The following is a 25,832-nucleotide window of genomic DNA, read 5'->3' on the forward strand; positions in this document are numbered from 1 at the left end:
CCAATTTGAGTTCTTTTATCAGCAATCGTTTTTGAACAATCAATCTATCCTACCAATATAAACATGCATGCTCAGTTTCTAAACGGTCTCTCCACAATAACAATACTAAACAGTTCAGAAGCAACCAGCCAAGATGAAAAAAAGGTGGGATAGATGGTAGGTACTGAAACATATGGTAAGATTACTCTCTGTAATCTCAAGGAACAATTTGGACCAACTATAGCCCCTTGTGAAATCTGCAGCAATGTGTGTTAGTCATACAAAATGTCTTAAAAATCAGCACTAGATCATAAAAAAATGAAGAGCAAAAAAAAAAAAAGATAATTATCCTCTTTAATTACAATGCACAATGTTCATCATTGAAAAACATGAAACTAAAAGATAGAATAATTGAGTATTTTGGATTGACTATATCAGAGTCGTATAACTAAATCAATATAAAAAGTGATGAATTAACCCATCCATTTGTGAGTGCGGAAATGATTATACATCTCCAATCTTCACACACACAAACTAGGAAGACCACTAGTTATTACAAAACACTGGAAAAGATAAGTATTTTGTACGCTCTATGTTGGACCACTTGTCAAGTCTTCTTCAGGTGGTGAGAAGACCTGGCATGTTCCCTTGCAAGACACAAATCCACTATGCTCCTCAAAAGTGTAGAGTATACTTTAGGTCAGTGTACAAGGTTGCCATGAAGTACCTGAAGCAACAACAGTGTGCTTGTTCACGCCTGATCAGTGAAAGGTCTATGGAGTTCTTAAAATGTTTCTCATTAACATTTTGAGAGACCTGAATCTATACACAAATGACCAATTCTCTAGTATTTACAAGATCAGAGTGTATCGTCCCAGATCTGCAATCACAGATTTCACAGGGGGACAAACACAAGATGACCAATTTCAAAGTATTTCTATTTATTCCCCCCCCCCAACATGGCTACATAGAAATGATGTAACTTGTGCGCATCATGAAATTAGTGCCATTATGACGCAAACACCAATGTGGTCAGCCTGTAAATCTGAAGTAAGTCTGGTTTAACTAAGGTAAAGGGCAGAAGCTCCTGTTATGATATTGGAGCAATACAGAGTTTTAACGTGCCACACTACCGGTTGGACTCAAGGTTAAAATAAATGTCAAAACATCAACACTTTAAAAACAAAAGTTTGTTAATTAGTCTAATTTCACAAATCTGCCCAAGGTGATTTGGGACTATTCTCTATAGTGAGAGGCAGTTTGGGCAGGTCGAGAGGTCGGTCGGTGGGCTGTGGGGTGATTTCGGCTCAGTCACATGGTGGAGCATTGCCATTGGGGCAGAGGCTAGAGGTTCTGCTGGGGGATCCACTGCACTCAGACTGGACCCGCTGGTCATAGTCAAGGTGTATCCATCACATCACATGATGTACACCTTCTCAGCTTGGGAGAAGCTGAAGACTTCTTTGGTTCTGGGGCAGATTACCTTGTCATCTTGACGAATGGATAGAAGAGACTAGAGGAAGGAGAAATGATTAACATGAATAATAACAATTACTCCATTGCCATTGTAAAGATTAAATGTGTGGGATGTAGAGACTCACGTTGTATCCGTAAACATAGCCGTTGGGCAGCATCATGGGTGGGTTGTTCTCATTCATCACCTCCCCAGAGATTTTGCACACCAGACGGGAGTTGGCACAGTGTGCCATGGGCAGGGGCTGGGCCAGTTTGTTCAGGGACTTGCTGCACACGGGGCAGTCAGGGTTTTTAGAGGTGCCATCCTCCTTATAACACTGACTGGACGCAGAAAGGTTAAGGGCTTAAACTTTATCTTTCACTTTACATTCCAGTACTTAACAGCTGGAGGTCTTTGGCAGAACACATTGAGCCAAATATTTTGAAGACCTTGAATTTGATGTGCAGTTTTAGATAAGTAATTATAGAGAGACTTGGCCATCACAACCAAAAGGAGACAATGTGCATCACCAAAACAAGCAGATGACAGAGCACCACATGTTACTGGTTGAAACAGCTAAACTAAGGAGCACAGAGCAGTGACCAGAAAAGATACGGAGTTTTGATAGCAGACAGGCCAGCCTGGAGTGTGATGGTAAACACTGAGTTGTTGCCCAGCTGATGTAATCTGTAGTTGTCATATCTGAACTGTTGGATCAGCATTTTCCAGCGGGCAGGGTCCAGGAGATCCTGCGAGGGTTGACGGACAAAGAGACGATCAGACCTGATGACAGGCCTACACTATTTGACATACACACAGGAATATGCGCACTACAGGCTAGGGCATTACTATGGTATTACCTTATAAGGGGAGATATGGGTGTCTGAGGGGAACGCCAGCATACCCATCACCTGCCGCACCTCGTCCAGCTGACCCCCCTCTGCTTGGCTGAAGTGCTTCCGCGCATGTCTGTGAAAAACATGTATCATGATTGTTCTCATTTCAACTTTAAATAATGTCTCAATGTTAACCTAAATATTTTAGTACAGGATATGCAATGTCAGCAGAAACGGTTTCCTACCTGACGGCGTCCATGCGCTTGTTCTGTCGGATGAGCTCGATAAATTCCTGGATTCGCAGACTAAACTCCAAACAGCTCTGGAAGGAGAAGCATCAATGAGTTAATATGTACATATAATGTACGAGACATCATGATCTACTAACAGACATGGCATAATCTCCTGCCTTACCTTCATCTTGCGGAGGCGTGATTTGTTGTCATGACACCAGGCCAAACAGGTGGCGGTTTCCTGTCGCTCTAGTGACTCCTCCACCTCTTTGGCTGTGAGGAACATCTCAATGTTGACCAGGTCCTGAAGGACAGGGAGAAAGAGGGGTCACGTGAAATAGAGACAGCACAGAAAATGTAGTTCTCTAAACAATTACAATACTGTAAACTATAAGTAGTATCCACGTAATCTTGTATGCATATTGACGAAGAGAAGTGGGACGCACCTCAATGCCACTTTGCCGTGCCAGTTTGACCGCTGTGTTGTAATAGCCACACCGCAGCAAGTGTTCTACCATCATGCGGTCCATTCGTTTCTTCTTCCAGACATTGACGCCCACTGGCTGGTCGCTGCTGTGTTCCTTCAGGTGTTCAATCCTCCGCTTACACAGCTTAGCACTCTCATCCTCCGCCTGGATGGACTCAGCAGCCTATCCAATGTTCACATGTTCTATACTTACTGCATGTAATACTTGAGCTCTGCTGGATCCTCTTCATTTTACTGCTTTGATTAACTTATGTTGAGAAATCATTGTTTTTGAATTTGCTCAATAAACATGTACAAGATTTAACAAGTGCTTAAGACATTTGCAAACGTGAAGCTGGCTGAAATATTGGTAGCTAAGCTATCTGGGGTTGATCGAGGAATACTGTAAATACATTTTAAAAAATCTCTGCACAGCAACATTTCAATGCGAACTGTTCAGAGGGCAACTGTTTGAACCTACCTTCCTCTTCAGGGCACTGAGCTTCTCCACCACCCCATCCAGAAGGGACACCACAGAATCCACCACTGGGAAACTGCTGAGGGTCTTCTCCAGCTCTGCCACCACCATGGTTACGTGACTCGTCTCCCGGTCAATGTTCTTCTGTGCAGCTCTGAAGCGCTTGTTCAGAGTTTCATATGGTACCTGTACATATGATCAATGCAAAAGCTACATGAGGTGGTTTCAGTCATCCATTCTGACCATTTAGGGTTCATTATTTGGCTGAAGCTCCCAAATATTTGATCCATAACTTGCTGAGATCATAACCTCTAGTTGAGTGTACAAAACATTTTGAACATCTGCTTTTTCCTTGACAGACTGACCAGATGAGAACTACACTATATATATATATATATATATATATATATATATACAGAAGTATGTGTACATCCCTTCGAATTAGTGGATTCGGCTATCTCAGCCACACCTGTTGCTGACAGGTGTATAATGTCAAGCACACAGCCATGCAATCTTCAGACATACATTCAACGTGGCAGTCATACAATACCACCTTTCAAACAAGTCAGTTCATCAAATTCCTGCCCTGCTAGAGCTGCCCCGGTCAACTGTAAGTACTGTTATAAATGGGTTTCCATGGCCGAGCAGCCGCACACAAGCCTAAGATCAACATGCGCAATGCCAAGAATCAGCTGGAGTGGTGTAAAGCTTGCCGCCATTGGACTCTGGAGCAGTGGAAACGTGTTCTCTGGAGTGATGAATCAAGCTTCACCATCTGGCAGTACGACAGACGAATCTGAGTTTGGCGGATGCCAGGAGAAAGCTACCTGCCCAAATGCATAGTGCCTAGGGCTGTTGCGTTGACCGTATTACAGCCACACTGGCGGTCACGAGTCATAAAGGCAGTCAAATTCCACATGACCATTTAGTCATGGTAATTAGGCTTCTCCAAGCTCTGATGCTGCTGGTCATTAGTAGCCTACCAAACTTGCTAACGGCCTGGTACTCAGCACTCTATTGTCCCTCTAATCACCCCATCATCAATGCAAATGTCTTCGAAAATCGAATCAAAACGCTTTTGCGCAACATTTCTATAAGCTATGCAATTGCGGGAGAAAACAGAGTGATGAAAACAGAATATTATTTCTCAAATGTATTTCTCAAGAACATTGCTTATATTTACAACAGGAGTATAGCCTACCTCGCTGGCATGAAAATGAACCACGGGGAAAAGCATTGTCCAGTCTCTATTTAAGTGCATAGATGACATGTATTTTGTTCCCCGCTGCCCGTTTCGATACAGGTGAATAATAAGGGTTCATTCTAAATAATAACAAATATCACACATATTATTTAGTATATGTAAAGACAAGATTAAATCAAGAATAGTCTAATGGGTGACAATATTAGCCTATCACTTGTGAATGATATATTATCACTTGTGAATGATGCCCAGCATAAGGAACAATGCCTTTTTTTGCAACTTTTTCAAATCATAATCGCACGCCTCATGTTTTAATAAGGTTTGTATCACAACTAAAGTGGCCAAATAACTTCTTAAAATTAAGCACATTAACCTGCTTTACAAGGGGTGTATTGCCTAACTGGCATATATAAGCAGCGCGTGAGTTTCAAATTTGGGAAATATATTTTTCACCATTAAAAATGCACCTTTATAATAAAAGCATTACATGCATAAATGTATTTGCGGTCACTTTTGATAATGGTGTTTTCCGCTAATGGAATATTCACGCTTACTACCGTGTGAAGAAATAGTCTAACCCCATGTTCGGAATATTTATTTCTTGCACAGAATAGGTCGACTTTAGTACTATGTGGGATAGTAGATTGACATAGGCTAGTGCTTTTGCTGTTTGTTAGGCCTACTCATCTTGTTGGCTGATCAAGTAAATGTGGACAGTTCTTCCAATATCTTCCATGTGCACCTCTGAATTGGATAAGGACACACGCAGTTGCGCCCCTGATGTTTCTGTCTTCACTTGTAGCCTGTGATAAAGACCTGATCACATGACTGAAAGCCATGCGAGTGAGAGACGCTTCGGATTGCGCAGCACACTCAGGGAGAAGGGCACAACGCAGCAATCCGGCCCGCAGAGTATGCTATCTGTTTCTTCTGAAATAGACTACATTTTCTTCATATCATGTGTCTTTAGACCTGTCTAAAATAAATAATGGATTTATTATGAAGGTGTAGGCTATATTACATGGATTTATTAGACTTTTTAAAATGGCTTGTAGGCCGTGTGTGGAAGCCAGGAGATGCTAAATGTGTTTATGTTAATTAACGGTCAATTACCGTGAGACCGACAGTTATTTGCTTGATAATCACCGGCTGATGAAGTTGTGTGACCTACACAGCCCTAATAGTGCCAACTGTAAAGGTCTGGGTCTGTTTTTCATGGTTCGGGTCAGGCCCCTTAGTTTCAGTGAAGGGAAATCTTAATGCTACAGCATACAATTACATTTTAGACAATTCTGTGAGTCCAACTTTGTGGCAACAGTTTGGGGAAGGCCCTTTCCTTTTTCAGCATGACAATACCCCTGTGCACAAAGCGAGGTCCATACAGAAATGGTTTGTCAAGATTGGTCGAATACCTATCGAATACTTTTGGGATGAATTGGTACGCCGACAGCGAGCCAGGCCTAATCGCCCAACATCAGTGCCCGATCTCACTAATACTTTGTGGCTGAATGGAAGCAAGTCCCCGCAGCAATTTTCCAACATCTAGTGGAAAGCCTTCCCAGAAGAGTGGAGGCTGTTATAGCCGAAAGGGGGGACCAATCCCATATTAATGCCCATGGTGGTTTTAGAATGATGTTCGACAAGCAGGTGTCCACATACACTACATTACCAGAAGTATGATCCCTTATTGATGTCACTTGTTTACTTCCACTCAACTGTTTCCTGTGTTTATCAAGAATGGTTCACCAACCAAAGGACATCCAGCCAAGTCAACATGGACCAGCATCCCTGTGGAACACTTGACACCTTGTAGAGTCCATGCGCCGATGAATTGAGGGTGTTCTGATATGCAATATTAGGAAGGTGTTCTGAATGTATAACAGATTCCAACCAACCACCTAAGGCCTTAGTTTTGGGACATCTGGAGTCTATATTGGTTGGACTTCTTGAGTTGTGCATTGTTCTGGTGGCTGGCAATGAAAAATTACCCTACCACAATATAGCCGGATTCACCAAAGAAGCATTTCCTTTCAACAAAAGCATTTGTATATTCTCTAGGACCTCTATTTACCAGATGTAAAGTGAAATATATCCCTCGCTATTAAATAAAAGTCTGAATCCAACTTTTGTCCTTACAGCACCATATTCCCGTTGAGTAAGAAGGCTGCCATTAGACCACGCACTTCACGCGAGACTTCCTATAGCTAAATCTGGCGTGGGTCGGACAAAAGTTGGATTCAGGCGTTTATTTCATAGCAAGGGTCAAATTTCAACTGGTAAGTAGAGTTCCAAGAGATTATACAAATGCTTTTGTTGAAAGGAAATGTTTATTTGGTTAAACCGGTTATATTGTGGTAGGGTTATTTTCCGTTGCCACCCACCAGAATAATTCACAACTCAGGTGATCCAACCAGTACACAGACTCTCGACAGTGTGTCCCAAAGCTACTAAGGCCTCAGCTCTGATAATATCAATCATCACAGTCCTATTATGCGAATTAACGTAACAACCACTCAAATGGTGTACAAGTACTATTTCAATCCAAATGTAATTAATCGACTATTCAGATAAAATGGCGACTAAGAAAGCAAACATACAGCCGTCTAGCAGCAGCCACATAACAATAAGTGTCGCAGTGTCTTCTCAGCCATATTGTCGAGGTAGTAATTTGAGGACACTGCGCTTGTTAGCTAGCTTTAAAAAAACATTAGCAATAGCTACGAACTAGTCAACTGACCGTAAATACCACAATTATACAGTTTTCTAAACGATCAACTGACTAGCATTCATGCCGCTTTGGATTTGCGACTAACTTGAATATTTTTGTGAAGCTGTACTTCACACAGCTGGTGAGGAACCATCCTTGTCATGGCATGTTGATTTCATAGGGACACAATACTAGCTAACAGCTAGCTATGGTGAATTTGGAAACAAACGTGAATAACTAGTTAAATTGATCTAAACTAGAAATGTGTTAGCTTTCAAATCTGCGTCAGTGACATAGGAAACGTATTTACACACGAGCTGGCCATCCAATTCCAAGTAATGTTAACGTTATCACGTGCAGTGTGATGAATTGCTGACTTCACACGCCACGGAATATGGACAGAGAACCAGCTAAAGCTAGCTAGCCGACACGACAAGTATCAGCTGGCTTGCTAGCATAAGATACGTGGCAAATGTGTATATTTTTAGCTAACCACGTTTGCGAATAACCACCAATCTTCTCGATAATCGACAATCAACTACTGGATTGGGATGTTGTATCTGACCAAGTCTTTTCATAACCTCAATCTAACATTTGCCCCGTTGTTTTGAACCAACTTGCCCCTGCCTGACGTCGTTAACGTTAGTTAGCTTTATAGCTAATGGCCAGCCAAATGATAGGAATTAGCGCCTAGTTTGTCAAATCTTAAACTCATGCCTCCATCACGATCGGTTCGTCTTGATTTTCATTCAAATAAACCATTTCAAACCTTCAAAGTGGGATACTCTTGAACCTTCAGCGCCATGGATAGTTGGGCAGCTGTCTCTTGCACCGCCATCTTCATTTGTGAATTTCTAGGATTTTACTTGCAGTGCAAAAAATACGTATGCTCACTACAGCCATCTAGTGTGCTGGTGTCGTCAGTAATAATATTTGAGGGGATAGTGTGTAGAAAAATGTCTGATAGAGGGTGATACTATCCCAAAAAGTCTGTTTAATGAAATTGGGCCCAAGCAAGCTTCTTTTTTAAAACTTATTTTCGAATACGTGGTTGTACATGCGGCAGGGGATTTACGAACAACAGAGGTCAGCGAGAGGTGAGAGGGCTAGCTGTTGGTGGCATACAGGAATGACACTGTTGACAAAACACAAGCCTAGTAGGTACAATCTGTAAGATATCTTGATGTTAAATGGTCATTTAAAAATGCCTTTAAAGTTGCTCAAGATGTATTAAGTACGTGAAGTCACATCTTTTTATTGAATAATGGACTTTACATGACCTGTATGTAAGTCATGACCTGAAGCTCAAATGTTATTTGTCTAAAGTTGAAATTCTTTGTAAACAACAGGTGTAGACTAACAGTGAAATGCTTACTTACAGGTCCTTTTCCAACAATGCAGAGTTAAAAATAAAAAACAGAAATTCCTTATTTACATAATTATTCAGACTCTTTGCTATGAGACTCGAAATTGAGCTCAGGTGCATCCTGTTTCCGTTGATCATCCTTGAGATGTTTCTACAACTTGATTGTAGTCAATCTGTGGTAAATTCAATTGATTGGACATGATTTGGAAAGTCTCACACCAGTCTATATAAGGTCCCACAGTTGACAGTGCATGTCAGAGAAAAAAAACAAGCCATGAGGTTTAATAAATTGTCCGGAGAGCACCAAGACAGGATTGTGTGGAGCCACAGATCAGGGGAAGGGTACAAAACAGATTAAGTTTGGAACCACCAAGACTCTTCCTAGAGCTGGCCGCACAGCCAAACCGAGCAATCGGGGGAGAAAGGCCTTGGTCAGGGAGGTGACCAAGAACCCAATGGTCACCGTGACAGAGCACCAGAGTTCCTCTGTGGAGATGGGAGAACATTCCAGAAGGACAACCATCTCTGCAGCACCACCAATCAGGCCTTTATGGTAGAGTGGCCAGATGAAAGCCACTCCCCAGTAAAAGGCTTGCTTGGAGTTTGCCAAAGGGCACCTAGAGGACTTTCAGACCATGAGAAGCAAGATTCTCTGGTTTGATGAAATCAACACTGAACTCTTTAGCCTGAATGCCAAGCGTCATGTCTGGAGGAAACCTGGCACCATCCCTATGGTGAAGCATGGTGGTGGCAGCATCATGCTGTGGGAATGTTTTTCAGTGGCAGGAACTGAGTGACTAGTCAGGTTTGAGGGAAAGATGAATGGAGCAAAGTAGAGCAAGATCCTTGATGAAAACTGGCTCCAGTGCACTCAGGACCTCAGACTGAGGTGAAGGTTCAATGCAATATTTCAGTTCTTTTCTCTTTTTTTTAAATACATTTGCCCCCCAAAAAATGTAAAACTATTTTTTCTTTGTAATTATGGGGTCTTGTGTGTAGATTGATGAAGAGGGAAGAAACAACCAATTTTAGAATAAGGCTGTAACATAACAAAATGTGTAAGTATGTGTGGGTAGAGTCCAATGTAGTGTATGTGCATGAAAGTTTGTGTAAAAAAGGGTCAATGCAGGTAGTCCAGAGTGGCCATTTGATTAGCTATTTAGTCTTATGGCTTGGGGGTAGAAACTGTATAGGGTCCTGTTGGTTGCAGACTTGGTGCACTGGTACCGCTTGCCATGCGGGAGCAGAGGGAACAGTCTATGGCTTAGGTGGCTGAAGTTTTTGACAATTTTTCCAAGCTGTCCTTCTCAGAAGCTATTATCAATGATGATCACAATCCACTCAGTTTGTTTTCCCTATGCCATTCTTTCACAGTGATACAATCACATGACAATGGCAACAGATGCTGATGATCAGAAATTATTTATTTTCCAGAGCTAAAAAGAAGACCAAATCTACCTGAACATGTAAGTATATGTAATTGGTTTCAATGGCAAATCTACAAAGATACACATTACTTTAAGAAGTGCACTGTTAATGTCTAAAGATATAAGAATTAACAGTAGACCACCTCTTTATGTATATGATCTATATTTTGAATATGCATAAAACATGAAGAATTCCTTTCTGCAAAAGGTTCTATTGTCTGATCCAATGTGCCATTTGAAAAATATTTCACTCAGCCATTACTGACTCTTGTTCCCCATACACCCTCTCCCTTTTCTCTTTCCCCCTCCCCCTCTCTCCACTGCATGCTCAGATTTATTTTCCTGTAGGAGCCCTCCCCAAGCCTGTCTAGTTGAGTAATGAGCCATATTGTGATTGGCTAATATCCAGAGGCAGTCAACCTTGATTGGCTGTCACATAGCGCCTATGATTGGCCAATGCTCTGCCGCATGTTTTAGCAAGCTCAAGCACAGTCTGGATTTGAGACACAGAAGAGGGTGATGCAAGGTTTGTGATCGTCCACCCCCATGTTGTGGTTCCTTTGTATCCGTGTGTAGGTCACTAGGTCAGGATACAGGGCAGTGTTGTGTTCACTCAGCGAGGGGGAGTATGCTGAGTGGCACGGAGAGGGGAGGGGCATAGGGGGGAAGTATGGAGATGAGAAGTTGTAGATACTGTAGTATGGTGTTTTTGTGTGTTTATCAGTGGTCTAATACTGTGAACTCTATTGTGATGCCATTCCCAGCCCTCTTTACTGAGAGATAATGTGTGTGTGTGTGTGTGGAGATTTTTCGGTGTTATTACTAGGAGTCAATAGTGCATTTTCCACTGATACGCCTGTGCTTTTTCAAGAACAAGGAGCAAATCATTTTGAAGCAATCAACACTGAGACCTACACCACAGGTTTCTGATTTTCCACACACCTTTAAATTCTCCTAATCGAAAAGAAAGGTCTGTTGGATCCCCCCCAATTCAAAGGGCTTTATTGACTCTCTCTCTCAGAAAAGCAGAACCAATCCAATTATACATTTGGCTAGTTCCACAAATATAACCAACATCTGATATTTACAGTATAACATTCACATAGGTCCGTTGCAACTTAAAAGACAACATTAGACTTGCTGTCAGTCATCACACTAAATGTGGCCAGTGCTTTGTTTGGCCTGTGCATCTCTCTGGTTGTTGGTGGAATCCGATGTGAAGGAGCAGAACCATTAGCTACGCTGCAGTGAGTGCCGAGGAGATGGCTGCAGTCTGTGCTCAGTCCATTGGCTCAGACAGCGTAATCTTTCTCTGGGGCATCTTCCTCTCCCCTCCTTTCCTCTGTCCTTCTCTCTTTACCCTTCACATCTTCTTCTCTCCCCTCTACTGCATGTCTTATTTCCTGTACAGTTCTGTGATATAACAGTGGATGCCATATTGTCATTCAAGATATTTGTGTTTTCTGTGTTCTGTGTTCAACGAGTCACTGTTTCATGTGTTATGTGGTGGTTCCAGATTGTATCACACTCTGTGTTTTATAGTCAGTTGTTGTTCCATTCTCTCCCAGCTCTGCTCGTGTTTAGATGTTACTTTGCTAAATGATCCACAAAGGAATATTTGTATCTGGAGCTTTTTAATTGGCAGATGCAATGTGCCAACATGCCTGTACACTGAACTAAAATAGAAATACAACAATTACAAAGACTTTACTGAGTTACAGTTCATATGAGGAAATTAGTACATTTTTCACATGACTGGGAATACAGATATGCATCTGTTGGTCCCAGATACCATATGGCGAGCACGAAGAAGAGCTTCCCAGAGACTGCTTGTGCAAACCTATAGTTTCATCAGCAAACCCATTAGTTTCATCAGGGTGGCTGGTATCAGACGATCCTGCAACTGAAGAAGCCGGAGGTGGAGGTCCTGGGCTGGCATGGTTACATGTGCTCTGCATTTGTGAGGCCCATAGTCCCTACTGCCAAATTCTCTAAAACAACTTTGGAGGCGGCATATGGTAGAGAAATTAACATTCAATTACTGGCAACAGCTCTGGTGGACATTCCTGCAGTCCCTCTAAACTTGAGACATCTGTGGCATTGTGTTGTGTGACACAACTGCCCATTTTAGAGTGGCCTTTTTATTGTCCCCAGCACAAGTTGCAACTGTGTAATGATCATCCTGTTTATTCAGCTTCTTGATATGCCACACCTGTCAGGTGGATGGATTATCTTGGCAAAGGAGAAATGCTTACTGACAGGGATGTAAACAAATTTGTGCACAACCTTTTGAAAGAAACAAGCTATTTGTGCATATGAAACATTTCTGGCATATTTGAATTCAGCTCATATGAGTTATCTATCCCTATGATACAGCGATGTAGCCTGGATGGGACACATGTTAGAGTACATGCTGTGCTAGATCTGCTGGAATGAAGTTGCAAAACAAGTCTCCCACTTAAGTCTTTTCCACTCAAGCACTGGTGGAGATCTGTTTACCTTCCAGCATTTGCTTGTAAGAAGTTGTGCAGAAAAAAACACTTGCTTTGCAGTGGCCAGGTGAATAGCTCTTTAAAAATGGCAACATAAGAACTATCACTGGCCAGTGTGTGAACCAGCATAGAGAGCTTTGGGACACAGTATTTGTTTGATAATAGAATGTGCTATCAAATTAACCTTGTGTTAAGTATTTACCTAATTATTATTTTTACCATAAAGACTCAGACTTTTGTGGCTCTGGATAATCACCGGTGACACACTGGAGCTGTCATTTAAATAAGAGTTTTTTTTGTTTATTACATGTAGTTACTGACCATCTAAGGAGCATGAATTACAATGACACCTTGTACTGTACACACAGTAGAGTCATTAACAGTGAGTCAAGATATATATATGGTTTTAATCATATTTACTAAGAAACCATATGGTAACTTATTTCAAATATGTAATCACAATTGATAATTAAAGATGTGTAGGTTTTATAATGCTTGTTTTAAATCTTAAAGACAAACAAGTCAATCATGTTGTTATTACACATCTTTGTTGATATGCAGCAAATGTACACCAATCACTGTAAACTGAAACTCAGCAAAGTTATCATGTATCACATTTTAAGTTACATGCATTATTTTAGGGCGTTTGTTTTTCTTCTGTTGCCTATAGACTATCTTCTGTTATTGCATAACACTTTACATTTGGCCTTCTTTCGGAAAACAAAAGATACATTTCTTGTGGCCTTAGCTCCACCCCATTTCTTTTCTCATTTTCTTTCAGCCACCTCACTCACGCGGCTGCTTTCTCTCTCTCTCTCTCGATCTCCCACTCCCATAAATGCAGTGACACTTGCATTCTGTGTGCACGCGCGTGTGACAGAGAGCGATAGTCGAAATAGAAAGTGAGGAAGGAAGGGAGAGTGAGGGAGCATAAGGGAAGTTAAAAAAAGGGGGAGCATATGTATGTTTGTCACTGAGGGGGAAAAGGAAGAAGAACATTCAAGTATCCGCCATATGCTGTGGATTTATGATGTCTTGCTGAAGTGAATGTCCTTTTTTGGGGAAAGAGATGGGAAGCTCGCATTTGCTGAACAAAGGCTTGCCTTTAGGTAAACATTTACCTTTCCTTTTGTGCATGGGACCAAATGTTAACTGTGATTGCGTTGTGTGGTGTGGACACAGATCTGTGTTCAGTGTGCTGTACAGTATTCTACCTTCCCCTCCCCCTCTTCCTTCCCTCCTCCCCTCTTTCTCTCTCCATTATCTTTCATCTCTCCCATTCAGCCACTTTCAATGCTGTAATAACTTGCTTTCCACTCCCGAATATGTTTCTGTTTAGCTGTTTTGGACCTGGGCAGAGGAGATGTGTGTGTGTGAGGGGTTAGAGCCTTTCTGTATTGATCCAGGGAACGATTAGCCTCCTGTGGGATGAAGGACAGTACAATTTCCCTCTAAAAATGTGAGGCAAGGACACACAGCACATATTTCCTGTTCATTGTGCAGTGGGGAACGGTATTTCCAGTTCCGGCCTTGACTTGCTTCCTCATTCTCCTTTCAGGGGAGAAGGAAACTTTGATTCTAGAACAGTCTACTAGGGGAATTCTTCAGGTTCAGGAAGTACAGAACATCTTTGTAGGTGCTTAGTACTGATGCTGCTATTGTGAATGTATTCATACTGGTGTCTGTTACTTGGACATTTTGTTTACTTGTATTCACAACAGCAGCATATTGTCTACATTGGAGGTATTGTTTGATCTTCATGATTGATCTTTGTATGATTATTCATGTCTGAGCTCGTAGGGGTCTTTGATTCTGTGATCAAAGGATCGTGTCTTATCTCATTAAAATTGACACACCAATTCACCCCTGGGGTGCTCAAATTGGCCGAATTACCACAATACAAAGCTCACATCATTATGGCCATGGATTGTCATGATAGTGGTGATAAAACATGCATTGTTTGTTCTTTTTTTTGGGGGGGGGGGGGGCATTTTTGTCATCTTTGAAGAACATGACTGAAAAATGTGTTGTAGACCAACCAGACGGGGCTTAGTGATCTGTGTACGTGAGAGAGTGCTTGTGTGATAGAGTTTGCCTGTGTGTGTGTGTACGCACACGTGCGCATCGGTGTGTGTGTGTGTGTGTGTACTGGTAGCTGATGAGGGAGTGAGCTGAAGGAGAGGGGTGTGTCTACACTCCCCTGGCTCATCTGGGAGGGAGATCTCCTGTGGGAACAACAGTGGGTAGAGACTGTCACGCCATGTTTGTGCCAGATTGGCTCTGATCATAAATCACACAGCTCGAGCTGCTCACAGGTGCACTATTTTCCCTCTTCCTATGGTGGTTACAGTTACAATGCTACATTTAATATGAAGACAAATATAGATTTTATTATGCTGTATTGAAATCGAATGGGTTGATTCCTGGCATGCTCACTAAAAAAATAGTCTAATAAAATAGAGCTATGTTTGAAACATTTCACATGTGCATGTTAGAGGACAGCTCTGAAATCCTTGTAGAACACAACTGGGGCTTTCTGAGGTGCTGACCTTTTATTTTCAGGAAGTAGCTTTGACTGTATGAGCATAGATGCAGTTCACTGTAGCAGACGAAGAGGGATAACCCTTAGGTCCACGAGAGACACTGTTTAGAATATTGGACCCAAGGGTCGTTCCTCCTGATTCTCACAAGGTCATATCCTCCAGTGGAATGAAAGATATTTCCTTCCAGTTAGAATGGAGTCTGTAAATGTGTCAGTAAAGAGATGATGGGGATCTATTTCTCCCCGTTGATGTGTTCACATGAATCCCTCATTAGAGCAGGTGGAATACCATGTAGAACTGGTGCTCATATTGGGACTAACACCCGTGTTAATCCAGAAGACTGAATTGTGTAGGAGAGTAACAAGTCCCCTTGCTACTGTTATCTTCCAAAACAAGTGGATGTACAGTTAAAACACAGATTATTTGGGACAATGAGTAGCATCAGTGTAGAAAATGTGACATTCTAACAATTTGATGCACAGAGGATTTCCTGTTGCATTATTCTGTGCGCGAACCGTAGTGCAATTGACCCACACAGTTGCTCTTTTATATTGGTTTCACACTGAAGTGGTTTAGTCATTTTATAGTTGATACGCGCATGGCAGTTGGTTAAATGTCATGTAAAGTTTAGTTACCACTCTCACCATAGTTTGAATGGCTAATTTGATGAATTGCACCATCAGGGGGTGTTTCTCATTTTGTGACTAATTTTCTATGAAAGGCGATCGTCTGCTCCTAGCTGCTTTTCAAAAACATGCATGAAGATGACCTATGACATTTTAAATGGCTTTCCAGTCATGGATTCAATATTGACTTATTAAAAACCGCAAATAATTCTGAAACTCAAAGTATGAGACCTCTTTTGGGATTTTTGTTTACTCGCATGTGAATCATTAACATACCAACTGACTACTGGATTTGTTGTGGTTTTAGGTGGAAAATAGTAAGCAAGATCATAAACACAGCTGCAATTTTCCCACACTGGCATGTTATATCACAACCCATAATGTAGACATACCCCTTTCCAGACTTACTGTCTGTGAGCGGTCCTTTACAGTAGACTATGATGTGAAATATAGTTTGTTTACCCATCCTCTCTGTCTACAGGCATCCGGCCCCCCATCCTGAACGGGCCCATGCACCCCCGGCCCCTGGTGGCCCTGCTGGACGGGCGTGACTGCACCATAGAGATGCCCATCCTGAAAGACGTGGCCACTGTGGCCTTCTGTGATGCCCAGTCCACCCAGGAGATCCATGAGAAGGTGCTGCCATGCTCTACATGTCATCTGTCTGCTCAGCCTCATGTACATGCTACCACTTTCAAGTTAATTGGACTTAAGAAAGACACCCTGGCCTAAAAACAGTATTCGTTTACCATATTATATGCAAGAACCCTGTGCTGTTAAACAAGTTTGTTCAAACACCGTAATCAACAATGTCCTAAAAACAATGACATAACTCATTTACAATGACAGAAATAAGCCTGACAAGTATACATTTTTCAGTTAAAATAAATTGAATCTTCCTAATTAACAGAACAGTACAATAGACTTTGTTGCCTTTTGGTAGGCATCCATTTGTAAATAAGAATTTGTTCTTAATTGACTTGCCTAGAAAAATAAAGGTGAAAAATAATAGTAGTATAATAAGACTTGATTATATCCAGTGTTTTTCCCACAGTGCAACAAAGCAAAATTAAACATCAGAGGAAAACTGGCCATCTATACTTCCTGTAGTACTGATTCCCAGTGTGTGTTTTCTCCTGCTCTGGTTCTGAATGTATGGCAGGCTGAATCTTTGAGCTCTCCCTGGCCCTGCAGAAACAGATGGCACCCACATTCTCTCCTCATTCCCTTTCACAGGCCCATAACCACCCAGCTCCTTGCCTAATTAAAATATCCCCTTTCAGTTTAATTGAGCTACATGGTGGCTTTACACAGCGTATAAAGGGAGAAGTGGCAGAGCGTATGGTGCTAGCTGCAGTTGGGCTGATCATGAAATGGAACATCAAACGTGGTTAGAATAGATGGGCTACCACTACAAGAGCCCAATGGAGAGCCCATGTCAAATCAAGTCAAATTTATTTATATAGCCCTTCTTACATCAGCTGATATATCAAAGTGCTGTACAGAAAACCAGCCTAAAACCCCAAACAGCAAGCAATGCAGGTGTAGAAGCACGGTGGCTTGGAAAAACTCCCTAGAAAGGCCAAAACCTAGGAAGAAACCTAGAGAGGAACCAGGCTATGAGGAGTGGCCAGTCCTCTTCTGGCTGTTCTGGGTGGATATTATAACAGAACATGGCCAAGATGTTCATAAATGACCAGCATGGTCAAATAATAGTAGGGCCTGTCAGGGCCTATGGAACACCACCACTATGGTTAATGAATTGCTATGCATTTGGATGACACATTACTTTAGTTTTATTTCTTTTATTGAAGAGTGCTGTATAACTGTCCTCTGATGTACTAAACTTGAGAGCGTTGAGTTTGCAGGTACTGAACGAGGCTGTAGGAGCTCTGGTGTACTAAACCTCATAGCGTTGTGTTGGCAGGTACTGAACGAGGCTGTAGGAGCTCTGGTGTACTAAACCTCATAGCGTTGTGTTGGCAGGTACTGAACGAGGCTGTAGGAGCTCTGATGTACTAAACCTCATAGCCTTGTGTTGGCAGGTACTGAACGAGGCTGTAGGAGCTCTGGTGTACTAAACCTCATAGCGTTGTGTTGGCAGGTACTGAACGAGGCTGTAGGAGCTCTGATGTACTAAACCTGAGAGCGTTGTGTTGGCAGGTACTGAACGAGGCTGTAGGAGCTCTGGTGTACTAAACCTCATAGCCTTGTGTTGGCAGGTACTGAACGAGGCTGTAGGAGCTCTGATGTACTAAACCTCATAGCGTTGTGTTGGCAGGTACTGAACGAGGCTGTAGGAGCTCTGGTGTACTAAACCTCATAGCCTTGTGTTGGCAGGTACTGAACGAGGCTGTAGGAGCTCTGGTGTACTAAACCTCATAGCCTTGTGTTGGCAGGTACTGAACGAGGCTGTAGGAGCTCTGATGTTGTGTTGGCAGGTACTAAACCTCTGATGTACTAAACCTTGTGTTGGCAGGTACTGAACGAGGCTGTAGGAGCTCTGGTGTACTAAACCTCATAGCCTTGTGTTGGCAGGTACTGAACGAGGCTGTAGGAGCTTGTGTTGGCTACTGAACGTGTAGGAGCTAAAACCTCATAGCCTTGTGTTGGCAGGTACTGAACGAGGCTGTAGGAGCTCTGATGTACTAAACCTCATAGCCTTGTGTTGGCAGGTACTGAATGAGGCTGTAGGAGCTCTGGTGTACTAAACCTCATAGCGTTGTGTTGGCAGGTACTGAACGAGGCTGTAGGAGCTCTGGTGTACTAAACCTCATAGCCTTGTGATGGCAGGTACTGAACGAGGCTGTAGGAGCTCTGGTGTAGCCTTGTGATGGCAGGTACTGAACGAGGCTGTAGGAGCTCTGGTGTACTAAACCTCATAGCCTTGTGTTGGCAGGTACTGAACGGCTGTAGGCTGTAGCCTTGTGTTGGCAGCTCTGTAGGAGCTCTGTGTACTAAACCTCATAGCCTTGTGTTGGCAGGTACTGAACAAGGCTGTAGGAGCTCTGGTGTACTAAACCTCATAGCCTTGTGTTGGCAGGTACTGAACGAGGCTGTAGGAGCTCTGGTGTACTAAACCTCATAGCCTTGTGTTGGCAGGTACTGAACGAGGCTGTAGGCTGTGTAGTGATGGCAGGTAGCTCTGGCAGGTACTGAACGAGGCTGTAGGAGCTACTAAACCTCATAGCCTTGTGATGGCAGGTACTGAACGAGGCTGTAGGAGCTCTGGTGTACTAAACCTCATAGCCTTGTGTTGGCAGGTACTGAACGAGGCTGTAGGAGCTCTGACGTACTAAACCTCATAGCCTTGTGTTGGCAGGTACTGAACGAGGCTGTAGGAGCTCTGACGTACTAAACCTCATAGCCTTGTGTTGGCAGGTACTGAACGAGGCTGTAGGAGCTCTGGTGTACCACACCATCACACTAATGAGGGAGGACCTTGACAAATTCAAGGCACTGCGGATCATTGTCCGCATAGGCAGCGGCTTCGACAACATCGATATCAAGTCGGCTGGAGATTTAGGTGAGATCCTGCTGTGCTCTCTCTCAACTATGGATGTCCACCTAAAGACTTACAGGCTGTGAACTGATCACTAGGTGAAATCTTCTATTATTTTCTGCAAGTTATGATATTCCATTTAAATAAAGTGCAATTGCTCAGATCTGCATAATAAAAAGTACCAGTCAAAAGTTTGGACACATACTCATTCAAGGGTTTTTCTTCATTTTTATTAGTTTCTACATTGTAGAATAATAGTACTATGAAATAACACAACTAATTTTCTATGAAAGGCGATCGTCTGCTCCTGGCGGCTTGTCAAAAACATCCATGAAGATGACCTATGATATTTTAAATGGCTTTCCAGTCATGGATGCATTTAAACAAAGTGCAATTGCTCAGATCTGCATAATACATTTTTTGTTGATACAGTACCAGTCAAAAGTTTGGACACACATACTCATTCAAGGGTTTTTCTTTATTTTTAGTAGTTTCTACATTGTAGAATAATAGTGAAGACATCAAAACTATGAAATAACACATGAAATCATGTAGTAACCAAAAAAGATTGAAGCTGCCTTGATGACAGCTTTGCAAATGCTTTGCATTCTCTCAACCAGCTTCATGAGGTAGTCACCTGGAATGGATTTCAGTTAACAGGTGTGCCTTTTTAAAAGTGCATGTGTAATTTCTATCCTTCTTAATGCGTTTGAGCCAATCAGTTGTGTTGTGACAAGGTAGTGGTGGTATACAGAAGATTATGGCAAGAACAGCTCAAATAAGCAATGAGAAACAGCATGAAGATCAGTAAATCCGGAAAATTTCAAGTACTTTGAAAGTTGCTTCAAGTGCAGTTGCAAAAACCATCAAGCGCTATGATGAAACTGGCTCTCATGAGGACCGCCACAGGACAGGAAGACCCAGAGTTACCTCTGCTGCAGAGGATAAGTTCATTAGCTACCAGCCTCAGAAATTGCAGCCCAAATAAATGCTTCACAGAGTTCAAGTAACATACACATCTCAACATTAACTGCTCAGAGGAGACTGCGTGAATCAGGCCTTCATGGTTGAATTACTGAAAAGAAACAACTACTAAAGGACATTAATAAGAAGACTTGCTTGGACCAAGAAACACGAGCAATGGACATTAAACCGGTGGAAATGTGTCCTTTTGGTCTGATGAGTCCAAATTTGAGATTTTTGGTTCCAACCCCTGTGTCTTTGTGAAACGCAGAGTAGGTGAACGGATGATCTCTGCATGTGTGGTTCCCACCGTGAAGCATGGAGGAGGAGGTGTGATGGTGTTTTGCTGGTGACACTGTCTGATTTGTTTAGAATTAATTCAAGGCACACTTAACCAGCATGGCGACAACAGCATTCTGCAGCGATACGCCATCCCGTCTGGTTTGTTCTTAGTCCCACTATCAGACCCAAAACACACCTCCAGGCTGTGTAAGGGCTATTTACTGTGATGGAGTGCTGCATCAGATGACTTGGCTTCCCCAATCACCCGATCTCAACCCAATTGAGATGGTTTGGGATGAGTTGGACCCCAGAGTGAAGGAAAAGCAGCCAACAAGTAAGTGTTCAGCATATGTGGGAACTCCTTTTAAGACTGTTGGAAAAGCATTCCAGGTGTTGCTGGTTGAGAGAATGCCAAGAGTGCAAAGCTGTCAAGGCAAAGGGTGGCTCTTTTATAATCCCTTTATAAAATAAATATATTTTGAATTGTTTAAACTTTTTGGGTTACTACATGATTCCATATGTGTTATTACATAGTTTTGATGTATTCACTATTATTCTACTGTGTAGAAACTAGTAAAAATAAAGAAAAACACTTGAATGAGTAGGTGTGTTGTAACTTTTGACTGGTACTGTAGCTGTTTACATTTGTCCTGTCCTCCAATAGGGATAGCAGTGTGTAACATGCCAGCAGCATCGGTGGAGGAGACAGCAGACTCTACACTGTGTCACATCCTGAACCTGTACAGACGGACCACGTGGCTCCACCAGGCGCTGCGCGAGGGCACACGGGTCCAGAGTGTGGAGCAGATCAGGGAGGTGGCGTCTGGGGCGGCGCGGATCCGTGGGGAGACACTTGGCATCATTGGCCTCGGTTAGTGTGAGATATTACAGTACAATGTTATATTATAGATGTAGGATCTTCATTTGATCACCCTGTTGCAGGATAATTTTCCTCCAATGCAGGACATTCAAAACTTGAAGTGTATTTGAGGTTTAAAAAGGCTTTCCATGTTGACATTTCAGACTTGATTTAACCTTACGAAAAATGTATCAACCCCTACAAACATTTCCATTAATTACACTGCTCAAAAAAATAAAGGGAACACTAAAATAACACATCCTAGATCTGAATGAATGAAATATTCTTATTAAATACTTTTTTCTTTACATAGTTGAATGTGCTGACAACAAAATCACACAAAAATGATCAATGGAAATCAAATTTATCAACCCATGGAGGTCTGGATTTTGAGTCTCACTCAAAATTAAAGTGGAAAACCACACTACAGGCTGATCCAACATTGATGTAATGTCCTTAAAACAAGTAAAAATGAGGCTCAGTAGTGTGTGTGGCCTCCACGTGCCTGTATGACCTCCCTACACCGCTGGGCATGCTCCTGATGCGGTGGTGGATGGTCTCCTGAGGGATCTCCTCCCAGACCTGGACTAAAACATCCGCCAACTCCTGGACAGTCTGTGGCGCAACATGACGTTGGTGGATGGAGCGAGACCTGATGTCCCAGATGTGCTCAATTGGATTCAGGTTTGGGGAACGGGCAGGCCAGTCCATAGCATCAATGCCTTCCTCTCACAGGAACTGCTGACACACTCCGGCCACATGAGGTCTAGCATTGTCTTGCATTAGGAGGAACCCAGGGTCAACCACACCAGGATATGGTCTCACAAGGGGTCTGAGGATCTCATCCCGGCACCTAATGGCAGTCAGGCTACCTCTGGCGAGCACATGGAGGGCTGTGCTGCCCCCCAAAGAAATGCCACCCCACACCATGACTGACCCACTGCCAAACTGGTCATGCTGGAGGATGTTGCAGGCAGCAGAACATTCTCCACGGCGTCTCTAGACTGTCACGTCTGTCACATGTGCTCAGTGTGAACCTGCTTTCATCTGTGAAGAGCACAGGGCGCCAGTGGCGAATTTGCCAAACACCCTGCACGGTGTTGGGTTGTAAGCACAACCCCCACCTGTGGACGTCGGGCCCTCATACCACCCTCAAGGAGTCTGTTTCTGACCGTTTGAGCAGACACATGCACATTTGTGGCCTGCTGGAGGTCATTTTGCAGGGCTCTGGCAGTGCTCCTCCTTGCACAAAGGTGGAGGTAGTGGTCCTGCTGGTGGGTTGTTGCCCTCCTACGGCCTCCTCCACGTCTCCTGATGTACTGGCCTGTCTCCTGGTAGCGCCTCCATGCTCTGGACACTACGCTGACAGACACAGCGAACCTTCTTGCCACAGCTCGCATTGATGTGCCATCCTGGATGAGCTGCACTACCTGAGCCACTCATGCTACCACTAGAGTGAAAGCACCGCCAGCATTCAAAAGTGACCAAAACATCAGCCAGGAAGCATAGGAACTGAGAAGTGGTCTGTGGTACCACCTGCAGAACCACTCCTTTATTGGGGGTGTATTGCTAATTGCCTATAATTTCCACCTGTTGTCGATTCCATTTGCACAACAGCATGGGAAATTTATTGTCAATCAGTGTTGCTTCCTAAGTGGCCAGTTTGATTTCACAGAAGTGTGATTGACTTGGAGTTACATTGTGTTGTTTAAGTGTTCCCTTTATTTTTTTGAGCAGTGTATAATCCACATAATTCACATTTCATGTTGCTGCAGGATTATTTTCCTGCTGTAGTAAACTGAATCAAATTAAGATCCTGCACCTGTACATTGTATTACACTGCCTAACTGGCTGTTAGCTGAAGATAACATGGTCGGTATAATGAATAAGAAATTGGTTCTTTAAATATGGGCTTGTTTAGTAGAGTTCGATGGCTTTCTGTATGCCATTTTGAGCTGTGATGTGTTACAAAACATGCATAGTGAATGTGTAAGGAATTCATCTTTATTGTATCTCTTTGTTGTAACTATTTACCTGTCTGGGTATTACTCAAATGTCCATGTTGTTGTCTGTCCTCAGGTCGTGTTGGCCAGGCTGTAGCACTGAGAGCCAAAGCCTTTGGGTTTAATGTGATATTCTACGATCCGTACCTGTCTGACGGGGTGGAGCGAGCCCTGGGCCTGCAGCGCGTCAACACCCTCCAGGACCTGCTCTTCCACAGTGACTGTGTCACCCTCCACTGCAGCCTCAACGAGCACAACCACCACCTCATCAACGACTTTACCATCAAACAGGTCGGGGCCGTGACACGCACATGCACGTAACACAGAGAGAAATATATAGACACTCATGCACAGAAGCCTACTGGATCCATGTCACTGCACTGGGGGATTTAAATCTACTAGGAAGACCAATGTAGCATGTCCTTTACAGTTGTGTTCTGCACGGTCTACATATTTTATATGGTGTGTTGTAGATGCGCCAGGGTGCGTTCCTGGTTAACACGGCCCGAGGGGGGCTGGTGGAGGAGAAAGCCCTGGCACAGGCCCTGAAAGAGGGGAGGATCCGAGGAGCGGCCCTGGACGTCCACGAGACAGAGCCCTTCGGGTGAGCTAACTTTTTAAATTCTTCTACTGTCTTCATTCTACTGATATTTATATGATATTGTGTTGAAGTGATGTTAACAATAAATTCCCATGTTCCTTCTGTCTCAGTTTCAACCAGGGCCCTCTGAAAGATGCTCCAAACCTCATCTGTACTCCCCACGCTGCCTGGTACAGTGAACAGGCTTCTATTGAGATGAGAGAGGAGGCAGCCAGGGAGATCCGCCGAGCCATTTCAGGTAACACCATTATACTAAGCATGGGTATTCTTGTCAGGCTCCCCTCTCACTAATAAACAACAGCAAAGCCACAATAACAACTCCCCAATAAGCACATTGTGCTTCATCAGTGACTGTTTCCTGCTTCCAGGTCGTATTCCAGACAGCCTGAAGAACTGTGTGAATAAAGAGTTCCTAAGCCAGACTAGTCACTGGGCCAGTATGACCCCTGCTGTCAGTCACCCTGAGGTCAATGGGGCATACAGGTAATACATCCACTGTTGGTACAGAATAACATGTAGATACAGGCACTGTATGCATATTTTGCACAGGCCAAAATAAAATGTTGGGTGTTATTTGTTGATGCTGGTGACTCATTTTCTGGGCATCCTCTCCTCCCAGATATCCTCCTGGTGTTGTGAGTTTGGCCTCTGGGGGGCTCCCTCCGCCTGTAGAGGGGATTGTTCCTAGTGCCGTGCCCATCACACACAGCCTGTCCAGTGCCGCCCACCCCTCTCGCGCCCCCTCGCCGGGCCAGCCAGGCAAATCAGAGTTGGACAGGGATCAGCACCCCAACGACCAGTTGTAGCCCCGCCCCACAGAGCTCTCTGTCCAACCATAGAACTCTCCTGGTCTTCATCACTCCAAAGAGGAATGGAACTGAAGCATCATGGGTTCTAAACAGCTGCCATGAAACAGACAGACTCACAGAGGTCCATTACAGTTCATCTGGTCCAACCATAGTGGAGTCGGTCGTCTTTTTGAAACTTTTTTTTGTGTAGAAAAAAAAACACGAATAATATTGTGGATTCGAAAAGAGAAAAATATCCTTTAAAGCCAATCCTACTGTTTAGACTATAGTTTGTCCAAGTAACGTGGGCGAATGTCTGTTTGTGTCCTATGGGTTCTTGTTAAAGCAAAAGTAGTTGATTATAACATGATTGTAACTGTTTGTGTACAGTTTTTAGAAATATGAAAACAATTATTTGTAGTGCAGTCTAAAAGAAAAACAAGGGTGAAAACTAATCAACCGATTTTAAAAAGACAATAGAATATTTGTTTTATATGTTTCCCAACAAGCCCCAAAAGAGGCAGCTTTTGCACAGGTTCTCAGGAAATGGAGTTTCCCTAGTTCTTTTTCTTCTACACCACATAGTGCTTTGTTTTTCGACCCACCTGCCTCTGGTCTATATTAGCAAAAATACTTTAAGTTCCATTTGTTCTTTCAGTTTAAGGGGCATGTTGTTCTGTAGTCTTCAGCCTCTGTATAAATGTTAAAACTGTGCATTTTGGGAGAGAAGACCCCCCCTGTCTTGTGCATACCTGACGTACTGCTTGCCTGTGTCAGTGTGACTTGATTGTAACGTGTCTGAGAAGAGAAGCAGCTCCCAGCTGCACAATTAGTAGCAGACATACATTGCCTCTCTTCTGGTGAAGTAGTAGGTTAGCAATATACAGTATACATACTATATATTACAAAATATCATTATTTTTGGTTAATCAATATCCAAAAAGAGATGTTTGTGACTGTATGCATTTGTATTAATTATTTTAAAAATAAACAAAAGTCCCTGTTGAAAGGTCAAATTTGA

At 43.0% G+C, this 25,832-nt stretch overlaps 2 protein-coding genes across 5 annotated transcripts; one reads left to right on the forward strand and one right to left on the reverse strand.

Moving 5' to 3' along the window:
* Positions 1-8,218, reverse strand: LOC135545661 (E3 ubiquitin-protein transferase MAEA). The gene is made up of 9 exons (XM_064973435.1): positions 8,129-8,218; positions 3,452-3,634; positions 2,951-3,154; positions 2,686-2,808; positions 2,517-2,593; positions 2,296-2,404; positions 2,051-2,184; positions 1,581-1,776; positions 1-1,492 (listed from the first exon to the last, which is right to left on the reverse strand). The coding sequence occupies exons 1-9, from the start codon at positions 8,201-8,203 to the stop codon at positions 1,397-1,399; spliced, it is 1,197 nt and encodes a 398-aa protein (XP_064829507.1). The 5' UTR covers positions 8,204-8,218; the 3' UTR covers positions 1-1,396.
* Positions 6,841-25,832, forward strand: LOC135545660 (C-terminal-binding protein 1). 4 transcript variants are annotated; one of them, XM_064973433.1, is made up of 10 exons: positions 6,841-6,928; positions 10,100-10,191; positions 16,295-16,449; positions 19,195-19,339; positions 21,225-21,431; positions 23,499-23,713; positions 23,896-24,026; positions 24,134-24,261; positions 24,392-24,506; positions 24,643-25,832. In XM_064973433.1, the coding sequence occupies exons 3-10, from the start codon at positions 16,324-16,326 to the stop codon at positions 24,827-24,829; spliced, it is 1,254 nt and encodes a 417-aa protein (XP_064829505.1). In that variant the 5' UTR covers positions 6,841-6,928; positions 10,100-10,191; positions 16,295-16,323; the 3' UTR covers positions 24,830-25,832. The 4 variants fall into 4 exon arrangements, with proteins under 4 accessions (XP_064829505.1, XP_064829506.1, XP_064829504.1 ...); XM_064973434.1 differs by having other exon boundaries at positions 6,869-6,928; positions 10,160-10,191; XM_064973432.1 differs by lacking the exons at positions 6,841-6,928; positions 10,100-10,191 and adding an exon at positions 10,629-10,678.

This window comes from Oncorhynchus masou, chromosome 9 (genome assembly GCF_036934945.1).
Source record: "Oncorhynchus masou masou isolate Uvic2021 chromosome 9, UVic_Omas_1.1, whole genome shotgun sequence".
Classification (NCBI taxonomy): domain Eukaryota; kingdom Metazoa; phylum Chordata; class Actinopteri; order Salmoniformes; family Salmonidae; genus Oncorhynchus; species Oncorhynchus masou.